The 18,191-nt window shown below is 37.2% G+C and overlaps 1 protein-coding gene across 8 annotated transcripts in view; it reads left to right on the plus strand.

The window, feature by feature from the left end:
• Window positions 1-18,191, plus strand: part of COL25A1 (collagen type XXV alpha 1 chain) — a 498,892-nt gene that overhangs the window by 332,479 nt on the left and 148,222 nt on the right. For all 8 annotated transcript variants that reach the window (XM_036025482.1, XM_036025500.1, XM_036025468.1 and 5 more), the window contains 2 exons: window positions 5,628-5,654; window positions 5,793-5,819. In XM_036025482.1, coding sequence (XP_035881375.1) covers window positions 5,628-5,654; window positions 5,793-5,819 — 54 coding nt within the window. The remainder of the gene's footprint in view (window positions 1-5,627; window positions 5,655-5,792; window positions 5,820-18,191) is intronic.

The following is an 18,191-nucleotide window of genomic DNA, read 5'->3' on the forward strand; positions in this document are numbered from 1 at the left end:
TTTTGGAAAAGAAATGGTGAAAGCTGGGGAGAGGTGCACAGTAATTGTAAGTGACCTTACAGTAGCTGGACTTTTAGGGGTGGTTTTTCTTAATGTTAATATCTAATGCTAACACTAGACTGTTTAGGTCTTCCAGAGCAAACTATTTAGCTTTTCTAATCGGTTGCTCCCACCATTTTCTCCATCACTACTCAGAACACTGCCAAACTCTCTCAAGGTATTTAACACCTGTATATGAAGATCAACACAAAGTTAAATAACATTCTACTTAAATCAAGACTAGAATCTCCACTGTAGTTCTTAAACTTGATGTCAGATAGCTTCTCATTCTTTTCTTTGGGCCAACTAAAAGTAAAATTCTATTTGTGGAGTATTAGTGAACATTTTGTGTGTGTTTAATGTGACCAAGTAAATTCCTTAAACTTAATTTTACAGAGGTATGCACATAGGACTGTACTAATTAGTCATTGCTTGATTCAATGAAAACATTAATTAAAACATTAAAAATTCACTGAAAACATTAAAAAATAATTTTTCTAGACTCCCTTTTTCGATGGCAAAATTATTTTCTGGGAAAGAGATAAGAGGATTTTGTCTTTTTCCCCTCCCTAATACTCTATAATTCCTCTTTCTCTCATTTTGAACTTGAGATCTTGGGGTCAGTGTCCCTGACTCTGTGGGAAATGCAGTGAGAGGCATTTCAGAAAGCACCTGTTGAAGGCAGGCACATGATCATCATTCTTTCTGAGAACTTAGTGCTAGAGTTATATCCTGACACTTAGTGTCCCAAAGCACTGCATGTGAAGTCTCACAGACTAGCTTAAACTCACTTACGAGAGACCTAAACTGGATATTTTTTAAAAATTTTAGGCATCTATAAAAGTATCAATATAATAGTTTCCTCTTTGGATTGGGAGAAGTTTAAATGCTGAAGCAATTTCTCTGTTGATGGTTAAATATACAAAATATAAGACATGATGTTATTGTTACTATTAATTTCGTGATAACCTTACAACTATCACCAGGAGTGCCACAACTGAGAATGAGAATGTGATACAGTTCCTCTGTCACTAATGCTTAGCAGGAAATGTTTTAGTAGGCTGAGCATTCCCACCTGCCCACCTGAAATGACAGTAATCTCCACTGGAACCTAAGGAGGGTACTTTGCTAGGACCTTGGCTCTTCTTTCCATCTAGATTTCTTATCTCCCAGCCCTACTGAAGGTGAAGGTGAGGGTAACTCTGAAATGCACCAGTTCCTCAGTAAGCTGAGCCCTGAAATGTGACTCTATTTTTAAGAGCTAGAGGGGGGTAAAGTATTGGTGCATCTAGAATGAGTATTTCCTGCTAGTAATTTTGTTCAAAGGTAGAGAAAATCTCAGTGTGTATCAAGAATAGACATCTGTCCAACAAAGGAGAAATTCCTGAAAAGGTCCACATATATGTGGTCATCTAATTTATGCCAAAAGTAACATTGCACTACAATGGGGAAAAGATACATTTTCAATCAGTGGTGTTGGGTTAATTTGATATTCACATGGGAAAAGAAAACATCTTGACTTTAACCTCACATCATGCAAAAAATCAATTCTCTGTGAATTCAGATCAAAATATGAAATATAAATTAATACAACTTTTAACTTTTAGTATAAACATAGAATAACCTCCTCATGATCTTGGAGTAGGCAACAATTTCTTACATGGAACACAAAAAGAGATAACTATAAATATAAAAAGTGTTAAATTGAGTTTTATTAATATTAAGAACTATTCATAAAAAAAACACCTATAAGTGAAAAGAAACACAGTGTACAGAATGGGAGAATATATTTGTGTTCTCACTCTCTACCTCGCCCCATCTCTATATAAATATATATAATATAGAGTATGTAGTATAATATATAAGGAACTCTAACAAACAGGCAAACAATTGAAAAAAAGGCAAAAGATGTGAACACTTTCTGAAACAGAATGTTTCAATACTGACATTAAGAGAAGTTCAACTTAATTAATCACTGGAGAAACAGATTAAAATGCAGTGGAGAACTACTATACCTTCCACCAGAATGTCTAAAGTGAAACAGATGGAAAGTACCAAGTATGGCTGCTAATATAGGGGAACTGAAGTTCTCATACATTGCTGATGGAAGTGTAAAATGTTAGAACCACATTGGAAAACTATTTGGCATTATCTACTAAAACCAAACATATGTATTTTCTATAACCTAACAGTTCCATTCCTAGATATACAAGGTCTTCCTGGAAAAAGTCCAGCCATTGTTACTATAATGAGAACAATTTGCCATCACAATTTTTATTTTGATGAGATCCCATTTATTTATTTCCTTTATGTCCCTTGCTCTAGGGGACACATCAGTGAAAATATTGCCGTGTGAAATATCTGAGATTTTCCTGCCTATCTTCTCCTCTAGTACTTTAATGGTGTTATGACTTATATTTAAATCTTTTATCCACCATCCATGTTGTCATCCATGTGACCTGGCAGTCAAGGAAAGAGGACTAGAATGCACATGTGTGAGCAATGGCGACTTCGCTGTACTAGTCAGTAGGGTCTGTAGACACTGTTGAGTGAGCATGTATACTGTGTGTCCATCACATTCAAAATGACTGACTGAATAGAACAACAAATCTGTGTAAAATTTTTCATTAAGCTTGAATATTCCTCCATGGAAACTATTTGGACGATACAGAAGGTTTTCAGGGACAATGCAATGAGTGCAACATGAATAAAGGTGTGGCACAAACACTTAAAAAATGGTCAAGAATCTGTTGAAAGTGATCCACATTCTGTTCTGCGACAAGCAGAACACTTGAGAATATTGAATGTGTATGGGCTGAAATCAACAAAGACTATGCAAGAATTAGAAGCTGATTGGGGGTTTCCAAAAACTACTGTGTCCAACAGCTACAAGCAAAAATATTAAATTCAAGCACCAACCTATACCATACACAAAAATAAATTCAAGGTGGATAAAAGATTTAAATATAAGTTGTGACACCATCAAAGTACTAGAGGAGAAGATAGGCAGGAAAATCTCAGATATTTCACGCAGCAATATTTTCACTGATGTGTCCCCTAGAACAAGGGACATAAAGGAAAGAATTAACAAATGGGATCTCATCACAATAAAAAGCTTCAGGCAGCTAAAGAAAATACCATTAAAATGAACAGGGAACCAACTGTATTGGAAAACATATGTGCCAATGACACCTCAGACAAGGGTTTGATCTCCAAAATGTATAAAGAACTCACACGACTCCACTCTAAGACAAGCAACCCAATTAAAAAATGGGCAAAGGACTTGAACAGACACTTCTCCAAGGAGGACATACAGAGCATCCAGAGACACATGAAAAGATGCTCAATATCACTAGTTATCAGAGATACAAATTAAAAGCACAGTGAGATACTGCCTCACACCATTGAGAATGGCCATCATAAAGCAATAAACAACAAGTTTTGGAGAGGCTGTGGAGAAAAGAGAACCCTAGTGCACTGTTGATGGGATCGCAGACTGATGCAACCACTATGGAAAACACTACGGAATTTCCTCAAAAAACTAAAAATGGAATTGCCTTTTGACTCAGAAATCCACTGCTAGCATTATATCCTAAGAACCCTGAATCACCAATCCAAAAGAACCTATGCATCCCAATGTTCATAGCAGCACAATTTACAATAGCCAAGTGCTGGAAGCAACCTTAGTGCCCATCAATAAATGAATGGATCAAAAAATATGGTACATTTACACAATGGAATTCTATGCAGCAGAAAGAAAGAAGGAGCTCCTACCCTTTGCAACAGCATGGATGGAGCTGGAAAGCATTATGCTAAGCGAAATAAGCCAGGTGGTAAAAGACAAATACCATATGATCTCACCTTTAACAGGAATCTAATCAACAAAACAAACAAGCAAGCAAAATATAACCCAAGACACTGAAATTGAGAACAGGCTGACAGTGACAGAGGGGAGGGGGTTATAGGGGAAAAGGGTGAAGGATTTGCAGGAACAATTATAAAGGACACATGGACAACCACAAAGGGGGGGTGGAAACAGGGCAGGGAGGTGGGGCAAGCTGAAGTGGTGGGGAGGGGTAGGGGGGAAAGGCAGAAAACTGTACTTGAACAACAATGAAAAATGTTTAAAAAATAAAACTACAGTGTCCAAGATTTTGCAGGATCTTGGCATAAAATGTGAGGAAAAATTTATTCCACAGCTTCTGTTATCAGAGCAGAAAGAACATCGTGCTGCAGTTGTTAAAGACTTGATTCAGGTTGCTAGCAATGAACCACATTTCCTCAGGAAGGTCATAACCAGAGATGTCTGAAGAAGGCACTGGGCAAAGTTGCAACAAGACCAAGACTGCTAACTGTGTTTCTTGATTGGGAAAGTGTTGTCCATCAAAGTGTTTAGTCCCTCAAGGACAAATAATTAATAAGGAGTACTACCTCAATGTTCTTCATTGGTTGAGAGAGGCAATACGATGAAAACAGCCACAGCTGTGGGCAACTGGCGATTGGCAGCTTCATCACTACAATGTTCCCAATCATGCATCACATCCCCTGTAGATTTTTTTTGGTGAAACATCAAATCACCCAGGTGACTCAGCCCCCTACAGCCCAGATTTGGTGTCCTGTAACTTCTGGCTTTTCTCAAAACTAAAATTACCTTTAAAGGGAAGAGATTTCAGACTGTTGATGAGATTTAGGAAAATATGACAGGGCAGCTGATGGTGACTGGGAGAACTGTGAGAGGTCACAAGGTGCCTACTTTGAAGGTGACTGAGTCATCATTATCCTGTGTACAATGTTTCTTGTATTTTGTGTCTTCAATAAATGTCTCCATTTTTCGTATTACATGGCTGGATACCTTCTGGACAGACCTACGTATACCCAAAAGAAACGCATAAGAATATCACTTGCTAAAAAGTTACTACACACACACATGAAAAAATGCATACAATTTTTAACCAAAAGACACATACAGTTATATTTATTACAACACTATTTGTAATAATCAGGACCTAGAAACTCCTGGAAACTAATGGGCATCAACTGTAGGATGACTAGACAAATTATGGTTTGTTCACATGATGGGACATTGTAAAACAGGAAGAAAAATGATCTACAACCACAAACAAAGTTATGCATGAATTTCACACATATTGAACAAAAGAGGCCAAACACATAGTGTATGATTCCACTTATATGAAGTTCGTACACTAACCTATTCTGTCTGATATCAGCACTAGCAGTTACTGTTGGTGGAGAGTAATAATAAGGAAGTGTCGTAATAGGTGCTTCTGGGTTTCTTTAGCTGGTTCAACTTGCACAGGTATGTTCAGTTTGTGAAAATTTATTTAGTGTATAATACACATATGACATGTGCTTTTCTGTGTGTATATATATATATATACATCATACCATATATACAATGTTAATATTTTAACCATAATTATAGTTTAGAGCCCAGCATTCATTGAAAAACCTCAATGACAGCTCTCTCTTCACATTACATGAATCTTATAACTAACCCTTAGTTCATCTTTCAAGCTATTATTTTTAAGATTTTATTTTTAAAATCTTTTTCTCTTTCTTTTCTTCAGGGCCCTCCTGGTCCAAAAGGTGATAAGGTAAGGAAATGAACAGCAGAAACAAATTAAGTTAGTGGAAATCCATATTGACATGACCTATACTATGATCTTTTTAATGAGCATCACATACTGACTTAGTGCTTAAACTACCTATCATCTCATTTTTCTTCTCCACAGGGAGAACAAGGTGATCAGGGACCTCGGGTAAGTTGTACTCTTCCAGTTCTGAGCAGAAAATTAGTTTTCAGCTCCAAGCTTACTGAATGAAAGTAGCCCTGGCTTTGTAACTGCCTTTGTATCACTTAGTTTAGTGATGGCCAGCACAAATACTGTACCACTTGTAAGTGAAATAGCCTTGAGAATAACTAATGTGTATATACTGTTGCATCATCTTTACTTGATAACTATAAATAGTACACTCTACAGTAATTTGTCTTACTGATTAAGGGCCAGAATTGCTACTAAAAGTGAACACCACCACCTTCCCAGAGGCTGTTGGGTCCTTTATTATTGCATGCAGTGTTTAGCAACATAAAAGCTATGTGCACTCCTGTTGAATTTGGCTTTTTTTCTGCAGTTAAACTTTATGTGCTATTGCATAAATAGGATATGTTATAGATGAAAATATTAATGCATTTGATATTTTTATTCTTCATCATGTTTGAGTAATGCTTATTTGAATATCTTATTTTTAATAGGTTTTCAAGCAGATAAAAGGTGTAATATAATTTAGCATTCCAGGGAGGAGGGTCATCCTTTTATTCTTCTCAAATGTGGCTCTTTTAACCATTAAGCACAATGGTGAATGCGTTGTTGTTACCTTGGTAGTGCCAAGTCCTCTGCTCCACATCTGTGCCTTATTACCCAAATGTTCAGACATACTGTTCCAATGATGTAGTGGCTCCGTTCAGACATACCTCTCAATTTTCTCATGTCACTAAGCACAAAAGCGAGTATTTGGTTGAAGAGAGTCATTTTTTACAGTGGAAAAGTACATTTAAAACTTACAGGTTGAAAACACAATTATGTAGGATTTTTTTATCATTGTGCATAATTATTGAATTCATGTATACCACAGTAGAGGGTTTATTGCAAAAGATGTCGTCAATGCAAATTTGAAAAGTCTGTAGTCTTACCTGCTCATGCTTATTAAACTAGGTAAAAGTTATACTATGATTTACTTCCCTTGCTATTCTTCAGCCATTCTGCATAGAGAAATGATTATGCCTTGGAGCATTTTGTTTCTCATGGCAGTTATTCTAGTTGATGACTAGCTTCAAGGTAAAAGCTCACTTTATGGTCAAGGAAATTAGACATTATGATATATGTCATGGATGTGAATGGAATAAAATTCTCATAACCTTAAATGATTAGCGTATAGCCACTTGCTCTGTATGTGGTGATTATTTCACATGGCATGTCTCCATGTATTGAGTATCATTTCTTTCCACACGCAATATCAAAATCACTCAACTTGCCCTTTCCAGGTAAGAGGGAGACTGTTTCCATTCTGAGAAATCTTCTTTTGGCGAAGGAAGTGGAGGGGTGGGCCACAGCTTAGCTGTCATCAGTATGCATGCAGCCCTAATTTTCAAAAAGGTGTGTTGGCTTTCATCGTTCCAAAAAGTGATGATTGATTATAAAGCTAGGCCAAATTTTCAGGATGAAACCTGAAACCATGTGAAATTCACCTGGTTTCATGTTGCAGTACAAACTTAGACTTGGACCAGGTTTCTTGGAAGTTTGGCCAAAGTTCATGAACTACTTTGACGAACCCAGACTGCCTTTCCTACAGATTTCAGCCAGTTTTCACACTGACTCAGGCCAAGTTTCACACGATTCAGGGGCCATTCAACATTTCAGGTGCAAAGTGGCAAAAAAATGATCCCATTTTCCCCTGTAGTTTTCTTTGTATTAAAGGAATTTAGATTGAACTAACAATGCAGAATAAATCTTTATGGGTAAAGATCTAAATGTCCTGGAACATATATGAGAGAGAGAATGAAAACCTACTGAACTGCCTCTCTCTTCTCAGATTCTTAACTTAGAGATCAGGCAGGTCACGTTCAGTGCTTAGATTTTATAAATAGTCCTTTCTGGTAAGGTAGTATTAGCTACTTATTAGGACATTTATCATATCAAGATAATAAATGAATGTTTTATATTTTCAGATAAATGAAAGTAAGTTAGAACTGGAAAAGTCTTTAATTTAATTAAAATTAATTTTACCCACATCTTCTATAGGCACACTGTTCCAGCTGATGCGGACACAGACTCTCTCTTTCTAAAATGTAAATTCTTGTATTTGAATACCCTGACCCTTTTTATGCTATCAAAGATTTGAATTCTACTTTTCACCATTTGTTTCAAGTAATTTATTTCTTTCTGTAATTAGCTTAACAATATGGCCCTCCATCATTTCAGTTCTTTGCTGGCTGACATTCCATTATGGGACCTATACTGTTCCCTTGAATATGGAGTTCATTCACTTTCTCTTTGGCTCCCCAAGTGTCACACAGGAATATATTAAAGTATAACATGTGAATAAAAGCAGGAAAAAGGTAACATAGAAATTAAGGTGAAAGTATCTTGAATTCTTGGACATATACTTAGCAATGTATATTGAGCACCTACTAAGTTCAAGGTACCATGTGAATACTACAGACACGATAAATATGTCAACTTCTCTCTCTCCTGCTACCACGACATTCAACCTACTTTCCTGTTCTTGATTGCTATGGTAAGCAAGAGTCCAATTAATCTTGCTTCCAATCTTAAGCCTGTATAATCCATTTTCTATACAGCAGCCAGAGATATCATGTTACATTATAAATTAGATAATACTACTCCTTGTTTTAAACCTTAGAATGAAATCTAAACCACTTGTGAAATCACAGACCTTCAAGGTTTAGTCTTTGCCTACCTATGTAACCTCATCCTATACTACTAGTCTTCTGCTCCACACACTGTGCTCCAGCCACACTGTCCTCCGTGTGCTCTTCAAACACACCACACTAACTCTTAACTTGATGATGTGTTTCCATTTGCTCTCTTCTGGCCTTCTTGTGATTGGGTTTTTCTTATCATTGAAATTTCATTTCAAATGCCTCCCCAGGGAGAACTTCCCTAACTATCCAATCTAAATCTGAGGTTATCCTATTTGCTTACTTATCTATTTGCTTGTTATCTGTAAAACATGTTCTTCCTGGAAACATAAACTCCAAGTACCTGGTCTGTGTTGTTCTACCACCATCACCTAAAACAGTAAGGACTTGATAAATATTTATTGAATGTTAGAATGAAATATTATTACATCATTACTACTCCCAAGATCTGATAATCTCATGGGTGCCTGAATAAGAAAACTATGTGGTTTTATAGTATATGCCTTAAATAGCTGTGCCAAGAGATGCTACAAAGTGAGCATTCTTCCATTTTAAATAACTGGAGACTGTGGAAGAATTATCATTTGAGCTAGGACTTCATAAATGGGTAATCTTTAAAAGATAAGATTAAGAGCTAGACATTGCACATTCCCAGAAGAAGAAAAACAGTATTAATCATGTAGGAAATGATAGGATTAACTTAAGAAACAATAATATTCCATTTGCCAAGGAAATAGGTTAAATATTAAAAATTATATCATATAAGGCTAAATTTTTTATTAAAGTTATATTATGAAGCATTTTGACTGTCTAGTGTGGTGGGCAGTAGAGAGCCATTGAAGATTTTTTTAATTACATCATTTGATATATATTACCATCAGACTACTGGGTGTTATTACCAAATGTTTTTTATGAAAATCTTTTTTGGTTGTCAATATAAGGAATGCGCAAACCTGTAGAAAATTTTTGTAAGAATTTATTTAAGTCAAACTGACATGACCAGAAGCAAGATCTCAAATGCTCCACAGAATAACAGCTTTTATGCATTCATTTGGAATTAAGGAGGGAACGTTAGGAAGATTCTATGGAGGTAGGAGAAAGCAAGGACAGGGAAATCTGTATGGTTGGATTACAGGACAGTTAACAAGATTTGAGGGTGGTTACACCTCCAAGGGGTCTAAAAAAGAAGATTACTCTGGCATTTCAAAGCTTTGTTCACCTAGCTACACAAGAACAATGGACAGTGCTTGCTTAAAGCAAAGAAAAACCTTTTATAGGCCTGAGGTGTGACTATCCACCATGCCCTGTCCAGTTAGGAATTTATGATCAGATCACCCTGTGAAATTACTTTTGGTCAGTGGACTTGGCAGGTTTTTTATAGAACCCTTTTTATCCCACATGTTGATGGTGTCCAGTACAGAAAGGAATTGGAAAAGACTGAAAGCAGGGAGAGCAAGTAGACAGGGAACTATGTCAGTCATCAGGACAAAGTCATAACAATCTGAGCTATAAGGATAATGTCCAGTCCTCAGTGGAGAAATGAGCAAAAAAAAAAGGGGGGGTGGGGCTGGCTCAGTCTGGAACATCAGAAGCCATTGGACGTAAGGGGCTATGCTGGGCAGAAAGTATAGTGTCAGAAACTCCACAGTGGGGAGGGGGCTAAGTTGGTGCCAAAGAAGAAATTCCAAAGGAATCACCCAAATATTGCATAAAGCACAATGTTTTCTATGGAAATTAGGATGATTTTATTTTTCTCATATAGTGGGAGATTCAGAAAAGGCAGTCGATGGTTTTATTTTTGTAATTCAATGATGGTACTGTGAAAGTCTCAGTGAATCTGTTGGCCACTCAGTCATGATTGAAAGAAGGCCACTTTAAGTCCAGCCATCACATCTATATCTATCTCAGCAGGGAAGAGAAAGGGAAAAGAGTCTATATCAAGAAAATAATTTTTTTTCCATGAGTTTTATAGTACACTTCTGCTCATGTCTCATTGGCCAGACCATGTTATATAATTAGGTCAAAGCTGGAAGTGATCCAAAGAGAATAGGGTTAAAAAGGAAAGTTGTGAGGCTTCCAGTGAAGATGGCAGTGTAGACAGACATGGTACACCTCTTCACACAACCACATCAAAATTACAGCTAAAATAAAAAACAACCATCACTCAGAACCATCAGAAATTAAGTTGAATGGAAATCTGACAACTATGGAATTAAACCAACCACATCCATCCATCTAGACTGGTAGGAGGTATGCAGAAGCAGAACAGGCTGGTCTCTCAGCCATGTGTGGTGGATAAAAATTTGGGAGAGATATCTTGGGAGCAAGGGGACCCAGCCCCCCACTAGGACCCCAGCCCAGGGCTCCAGTGCCAGAAGATAAGTCCCCACAACTTCCGGCTGCAAAAACCAGCAGGCATTGAGTTGGTGGAAGAAACTTCTGGAGCCCCAAGCAGTTCCTCTTAAAGAACCTACACATGGACTCACCTACTCAGACTCACTTGCTCTGAGCTCCAGTACCAGGGTGTCAGCTTGAAGGGCACCAGTGGCATACTGGGAGAGGCTGAAGTGTCAGGCATCAAGGTGAGTAGAGGCCATTGTCCCTTTTCTGAGCCCTCCTCTCACAGAGCCTTGGGGCTGGCAGGCTAGTGCTATATCTGAGATTCCATCAACTTGGCTAACTCTATTTGACCTACCTTGGAGATCCCCAGAGACTCTGCCCAACTCAACTTACAGGTGCACCAAAGCTGTTTTTCCATATGAATGGCTGGTCTTGGCTCCTGCTTCACAACTTTCTAAATCCTATCAAATAAGCAACAGCTGGCCTCAGTAAACTCCAGGCCAGGCACTAATAGCAGCCAGATTAGTTCCACAGTTTGGCCTTACCTGGGAATCTCTAAACCCAGCCCAAGTAGAGCCTTCTCAGATTACTTTAAAGCCCATCAAGGGCATCCCTAAGCAAAACACAGGTAGGGGCTGCCCTTAGCCTGCACCACGCAGGAAATCCCAAGGACAGTGCACCCAGGGGATAGCTACAGACTACTTCGGAGCACCACCACCCTGCTCCTGCACAGCTGATCCTCCATGGAGGGCAAAGGTTGGCAGTAAGTGGTTCCAGCCAATCCTTGCAGCTGACTGGCCTGGGTAAATTCCTACCATTGATCTGCCAACAACAACCAAAGTTCAACTACAAGAGGAGGGTACTCAGCACATATGAAGGGCACACTTTGAGTACACAGCTTGGGTGATAGGGCAGGCTCTACCATTGGATCCTACAAGAACCTACTACATTAGGGCACACTACCAAGACATGGAGTCAAGGCTGTTCTACCTAATACATAGAAACAAACCCAGGAAGACTGTGAAAACAAGGAAACAAATAAACCTGGCCCAAATGAAAGAACACATCAAAACTCTAGAAAAAGAGCTTAACAAAATGGAGATAAGCAATCTCTCAGATGCAAAGTTCATAAGGATGCTCAAAGAATTTAGTAAGGACCTCAGCAGCATTAAAAAAAAAATCTAGTCAGAAATGAAGAATACACTAATTGAAATAAAGAATAATTTACAGGGAAACAACAGTACAGTGGATGAAACCAATAATCAAATGAACAATTTGGAACATAAGGAAGCAAAAAACAACCAATTAGAACAAGAAGAAGAAAAAGAATCTAATAAATTGAGGATAGTATAAGAAACTTCTGGAACAACTTTAGGAAGTCCAACATTCGCATCATAGGGGTGCCAGAAGGTGAAGAGAAAGAGCAAGAAATTAGAAATCTATTTGAAAAAATAATGAAAGAAACTTTCCTAATTTGGTGAAGGAAATAGACATGCAAGCCCAGGAATCACAGAGACTCCCAATGAAATTGGATCCAAAGACCACACCAAGGCACATCATAATTAAAATGCCAAGGGTTAACCATATAAGCAGCAAGTTACCTACCAAGGAGTTCCCATAAGACTGTTTATTTCTCAAAAGAAACTTTGCAGGCAAGAGGTAGCTGGCAAGAAGTATTCAAAGTAATGAAAAACAAGGACCTACTACCAAGATTACTCTATCCAGTAAAGCTATCATTTAGAATGGGAGGGCAGATAAAGAGCTTCTCAGATAAGAAGCTGAAGAAGTTCATCATCACCAAGCAAGTATTACATGAAATGTCGAAAGGACTTATTTAAGAAAAAGAAGAACACCAAAACTATAAACATTAAAATGACAACAAGCTCACAACTATCAACAACTGAACCTAAAAAATAAAAGCAAAAACTAACTAATCAAACAACCAGAACAGGAACAGAATCATAGGTATGGGGATCACTTGGAGGGTTATCAGCTGGGAGGGGAAGGAGAAGGAAGGGGGAAATGGTGGAGGGATCAAGAAGCATAATTGGTAGGTACAAAATAGACGGGGGGAGGTCAAGAATAGTGTAGGAAAAGAAGAAGCTAAAGAACTTACTTGCATGACCCATGGACATGAACTAAAGGGAGGGGATTGCTGGAAGGAAGGGGTGTACAGGGCAGAGGGGGGCAAAGGGAAAAAATAGGGACGACCTGTAACAGCATAATCAATAAAATATACTTGAAAAAAAAGAAAAGTTATGACAATAGGGTTTATCATAACTGCCAAACAAAAACCTGGACAGACAAAGAGCGGTAAAATCAAAGATGGCATCAGGACAGGAGAAACTGGTAAAAGAGAGTCTTTAAGCAGAAGGTGGAAGATCGATTTGCTCAGTGTTTATATCCAATGTCTGTGGCCCTGGGTGGAATTTTGGCCAGTTTAAGGTTTGTCGTTGTTGTTGTTGTTGTTGTTGTTGTTTTAAGGAAAAGAAGTCTGGAAGAAAAACTTCAGGATACTGAGGTGAAAATTCAGTACATGTCTTGGAGCTAATTAGATTTAGGGCTGAAGTTGAAAAACACAATAAAATATAGGTCTAAAGTTTCTGGCTCAGCATGATAAACTCGGTCAGAAGAAAGTCAAGAGGATAAATAAGTTGAATTATAATTATGTTGAATCTGTAAGCTTTCTAAATTATTTTACTTGACTAATGTAGCAAACAGTTGGAAACAGGAGATTAGAAATCTAAGGTGGTGTCATAACTGAACGTAAAGGTTACATAGCTGAACTGTCACACAGTGAGCACTGAAACTGTAGGAGTAAAAAATGGGTAAAAGAGTAAAGCAAGAACCACTTTAGAAATATGCATATGTTTAGGAGGTGGGACAAGGAAGGACGTCAGCAAAAGAAGGTGAGCATTCAGGGAGAAACTGGGACTCTGCCATGTTGGAGCCCTGAAGGAAGAACTACATGAAAGGGGTATGGGGGGAAATTCTGCTAATAGAAAGAAATCCACGGGGATGAGATCTATAAAAAGCTTTTGGATTTGGTATTCTGGAGTGATGGGGATGTTAAGGGAGTGCATTTTGTTAAGTAATGAAAGCGAAATATTGTAAGAAGTTAAAAGTAAATGGTAGGAAGTTGACTATCTGAATATTGTTGATGGCATGTGATTTAATGCAGAAATCGGTGGGCTGACTTTTTTTGACATAAGCTATCTGTCAGTATTCACTGAACCAATTTTGAGCTCACAATTTTATGTATGAATAACAACCACAGATATCATTTTGTTTTATTCTACAAGACACCGAATGTTAGATTTCTACACATGAATGCTTCCTGACATTAGAATTGCACTTCCCTTGTTGCTTCTTGGTGAGATGTCATTATGGATTTGCCATTACTCTTTAGTTCATTTTTGCAGTCAAACATTGTGCCTCAGCAATTATGCCTTTGGACTATCTGGTCAGTTGGAGCTTTTTCTGTGCTGCCAGTCACCATGCCCATGCTCATTTTTTAAAATGTCACCCTCCTAGTTTTGTATTCCAGTTTCCAGGCTGTGACTTTACTCTGTGTGCAAGCAGAGAGGGAGTTACAGGGGCATCCCTAAACTGAATAAATGTTGGACTAGGGAATAATGCCTCACATATTAATTATAACTGCTAATTACTTAGAGCCTTACAACTTGCTGAACACCTTTCTAGGTAAGTTGTCCACATTATCTCTAAGCCTTATTCACTTCAGCAAGGTAGGTTATCAGGGAAGAAAAAATGGGAAAGTGAAAACAGTACAGTGTACAGTGAAATGATTATATCCACAGGGGCCTGGGTCAGGCTGGACAGGGTTCAAATTCTAACTCTGTCACTGTCTATCAGTATGGTTATGACAAAGATTAAATAAAATAACATATGAAAAAATCTGTAGTAAGTTCCCAGCAGGCCGTAGCTGATTGTTCTCCCGTATTTCACAGGAGAAATCTTGGATAAAGTAACTCGCCCAAGTTCACATAATTTGTAAGTGGTAGAAGTGGGGTTCAAGCTCAGCTCTCTCAGCCTCTACCTTGTGCTGTGCCCAGCAGATCAGGCTGCTTTCTTACGAGAAAGGTAGTCCTTAAAGTCATCTGCCTCCGTGTGAAACAGCACAGAAATATCTATGGCTCCAATAATAACAGTAAAAATGATAAATAACTTTACCAAGTTCTTAAAATATGCCAAATGCTCTATGAAGGCTTATTTCAATAGTGTTATGAAATACTTAAAATTTTATTATTTTCATTTAATAGATGAGGAAACCAAGATTTACAAAGTTTGAATAGTTTTTCAAGATAACAGTGCCAGTCAATGGCACAGATTATATTTTTTATATAGTATCTCATTTACCTTCAAAAGTAACTCTGAGTTAGTAGCACACATGTTAACATGACCTTTTTTCTTTCGTGATGAGGATTGTGCTCAAACAAGCTAAGTGACTTTTCTGCTCTCTTTCACACACATCTACTGAAAGACAATGCTGGAACTCAAACCCAGATTTCAAGATCTGCTCTCTCCACAATGCCAAGCTGCCTCCATAGACAGCTAGAATCTTTTCAACTTTAAGATTCCATGCCTCTGTGAATCAGATCGAAAAGCTGAGGAACACAAATGCAAATAGGTACAGCTTTTTTGGCAGCGGGGCGGGGGGGCGGGGGGGACTGTTGTTCAATCATGATAATCTCAGTCTTTACAACCCATCCACTGTCAACCCTCCAAAAAAACCGAATGAATGGTTGCTATTAAGTCATACTCTAGAACCTGTCCAAATGGAGCCTGGGCTGAAAGGGCAATGCTGAGGGAGGTCAGAATATGCATTTGCCTTGTTACACTACAATTGTGCTTCTCAGCTCGAGGGCACCAAGTTGAAAATGATATATAAATCAAGATTCTGTTATATTTGCTATTAGCGATATTATTCTTTAAGATAACCAGATGAATGAAGTCTATTTTCAGCCATTCATAGTGCTGTGTTTACATGTTTTGCCACGTATTTTGTTGATTCTTTTAGTTGAGCCTCTCTTTTTGAAAGGTTGAATTACATCTCTTGATCAGTACAGCACCTTGAACATCGAGTGTAAATGATTCAAGACTTTTAAGGATTTCCCCACTGTCTGCACCCCCTGCCACTACCACATTTCCCTTCATTATTATAGAGGACTCGTGGCTTGCTCAGTTCATAAGGACCTCTGCCCTCATCATGAGCCACAGCCCCGGGAGGCACAATGGTACCCAGGGCTTTGATATTAATGGCTAATATTTCTTTTCTGTATTTTAAACAATACAACATAGGCTTAACAATAAGCAAAGCTCTCTTAATATTTGACACTGTCTTTTTAAATTAGGCTATTATGTTCTGAAATTGTATCAAATTTATTAATCAAACTTAGGCAATAAGATGAACAAACATCACAAAATTATCTTTTGATCATATATTAAGCTTCTAATCAGTTGGCTCCCATCACCTTGCCAAATAACACACAGGCCCGATAAAGAAGAGATTTAGTAGTTATTGGTCTCAACATCATCATCCAACAGCTGTTTTTAAATGAGTCCTGGGATCTCACAGTTTCAATAAGCCACCCAGGAGCTCGGCTTAACTATTTTCATAAAATTCTTTTCTCTTCCCAGTGTATTCAAGTAAATTTTCATAACAGCTGGGACTATGCAAAACTGATAGCATCTTAAAAACATCTTCAGCAAGACGGATTAAGTTCCAAAAAGGAAAGCATTCAGAAGTTTATTTTATTATCTTAACCTTTGTTGACTTGAATGATTAAACAGATTCTTTGGCTCTGCTAAAGCATTTAGGCCTGGATATTAATTTGATGTTCTTATTTACTTAACCCTTGCCTCTCTCTAGCCCTAATGAATACCCTACTCATTTGGTACTGAATGTATTGCCTGTGAAAAGGGAATTGATATAACACAATAAAAAGAAATAAATTGTGAGAAAATTATTTTAATGCTTTCCAGATTCAGAAGTTGGCATGGAAACAGCAAGCTTGTTAAAATTTGCAAACGTTCTTGTTATATTTTATAATCAGAGTTCTCTTCTGAGTGTTCTCTGTCATACTTCAAACCACTAAGAGCTGGTATATTGAACTGGGCCCAGACACATTTATAAATCTGTCCTAATGTGGGTCAGTTTAAAAAAATAAATTACCTTTGCAAATAATTGTTGATGTGTGTGTAGACAATATTTCCCTTGGAATTCAGTGTTGTAAATTATATCCCAGTCGTTAGTTGTATACCTTAGTTCATCAAGTAAGAAAAAGAAAAGAGAATTTTGGAAAGGTTCAGGAAGAATAATTTTACCTATTTTACGTGGTTTTAAAGCTTGTATATTTTTGCTTAATGTAAAGGATTATGTGAGTAAACCTATATTAATACAGTGTGGTAAACTTTTATATGAAATATTTGGAAGTAAAAGTGAACATTTTTCTTAAAACAACAACTTGTAAGCCTTTCCACAATAAAATAGTGGAAAGCCTGACATTTGAGCCCTTAACAGAAAATTCTGTTAATGACTGCAGATACATTAAAGCAAAACCAAAATCTGATCCTAAGCACATCCTTTGGGAAGGAATTCTGGAGAATGACACCAACCAGTTAAAATAACCATTGAATTTTCTTTCAGTGTTTTTAATGCAGTGTTCTTTATAATAAAATAACTATTCATTCCATCTTAGAAAGTAAAAGAGAGATTTTACTCATCCACACTTTTGCTTATATCAACTGCAATATTCGCCTTTTTACTTTTTTACATTTATATATGTATATGTGTACATGCATACACACATATATGTATTTATGTGTGTGTATGTGCATATGCATATACACATATATACATATACACACACATACACATATATATACACACATACACCTTACAACCTTTTCAGGCTCATGTGCACCATTTCACATTTTTCTTGAAAAATGAGTGGAAGGAAAGATTTTGCATGAAAGAGAATAAATGTATATATATTTAACATTCATTTGTATTTCTTTTGTTTGAATTTTTACAAATGCTACACTCTGTAAAATATCTTCTAAATAATTTAAAGAATAGCTTGATTTATTAATAACCCCTCAAGCACAAAACTATACAAAAGATTTCATTCTTTTTATGTCATATTTAAGCAAGTTAATTCTCTCTTGAATTAAAACATGATTCTTATATTTGTTAACCCATACAATGTGGAGCTATGTTTTGCATTAATGCCTGCAAATGAAGCATATAATAAAATGTGGAGGGAAAGATAGATTTTGGGTAGATGACTTTCAATATTATATAAGGAAGAGAAAGTAGGCCTTCAGATAA

This window comes from Phyllostomus discolor, chromosome 1 (assembly GCF_004126475.2).
Source record: "Phyllostomus discolor isolate MPI-MPIP mPhyDis1 chromosome 1, mPhyDis1.pri.v3, whole genome shotgun sequence".
NCBI lineage: Eukaryota > Metazoa > Chordata > Mammalia > Chiroptera > Phyllostomidae > Phyllostomus > Phyllostomus discolor.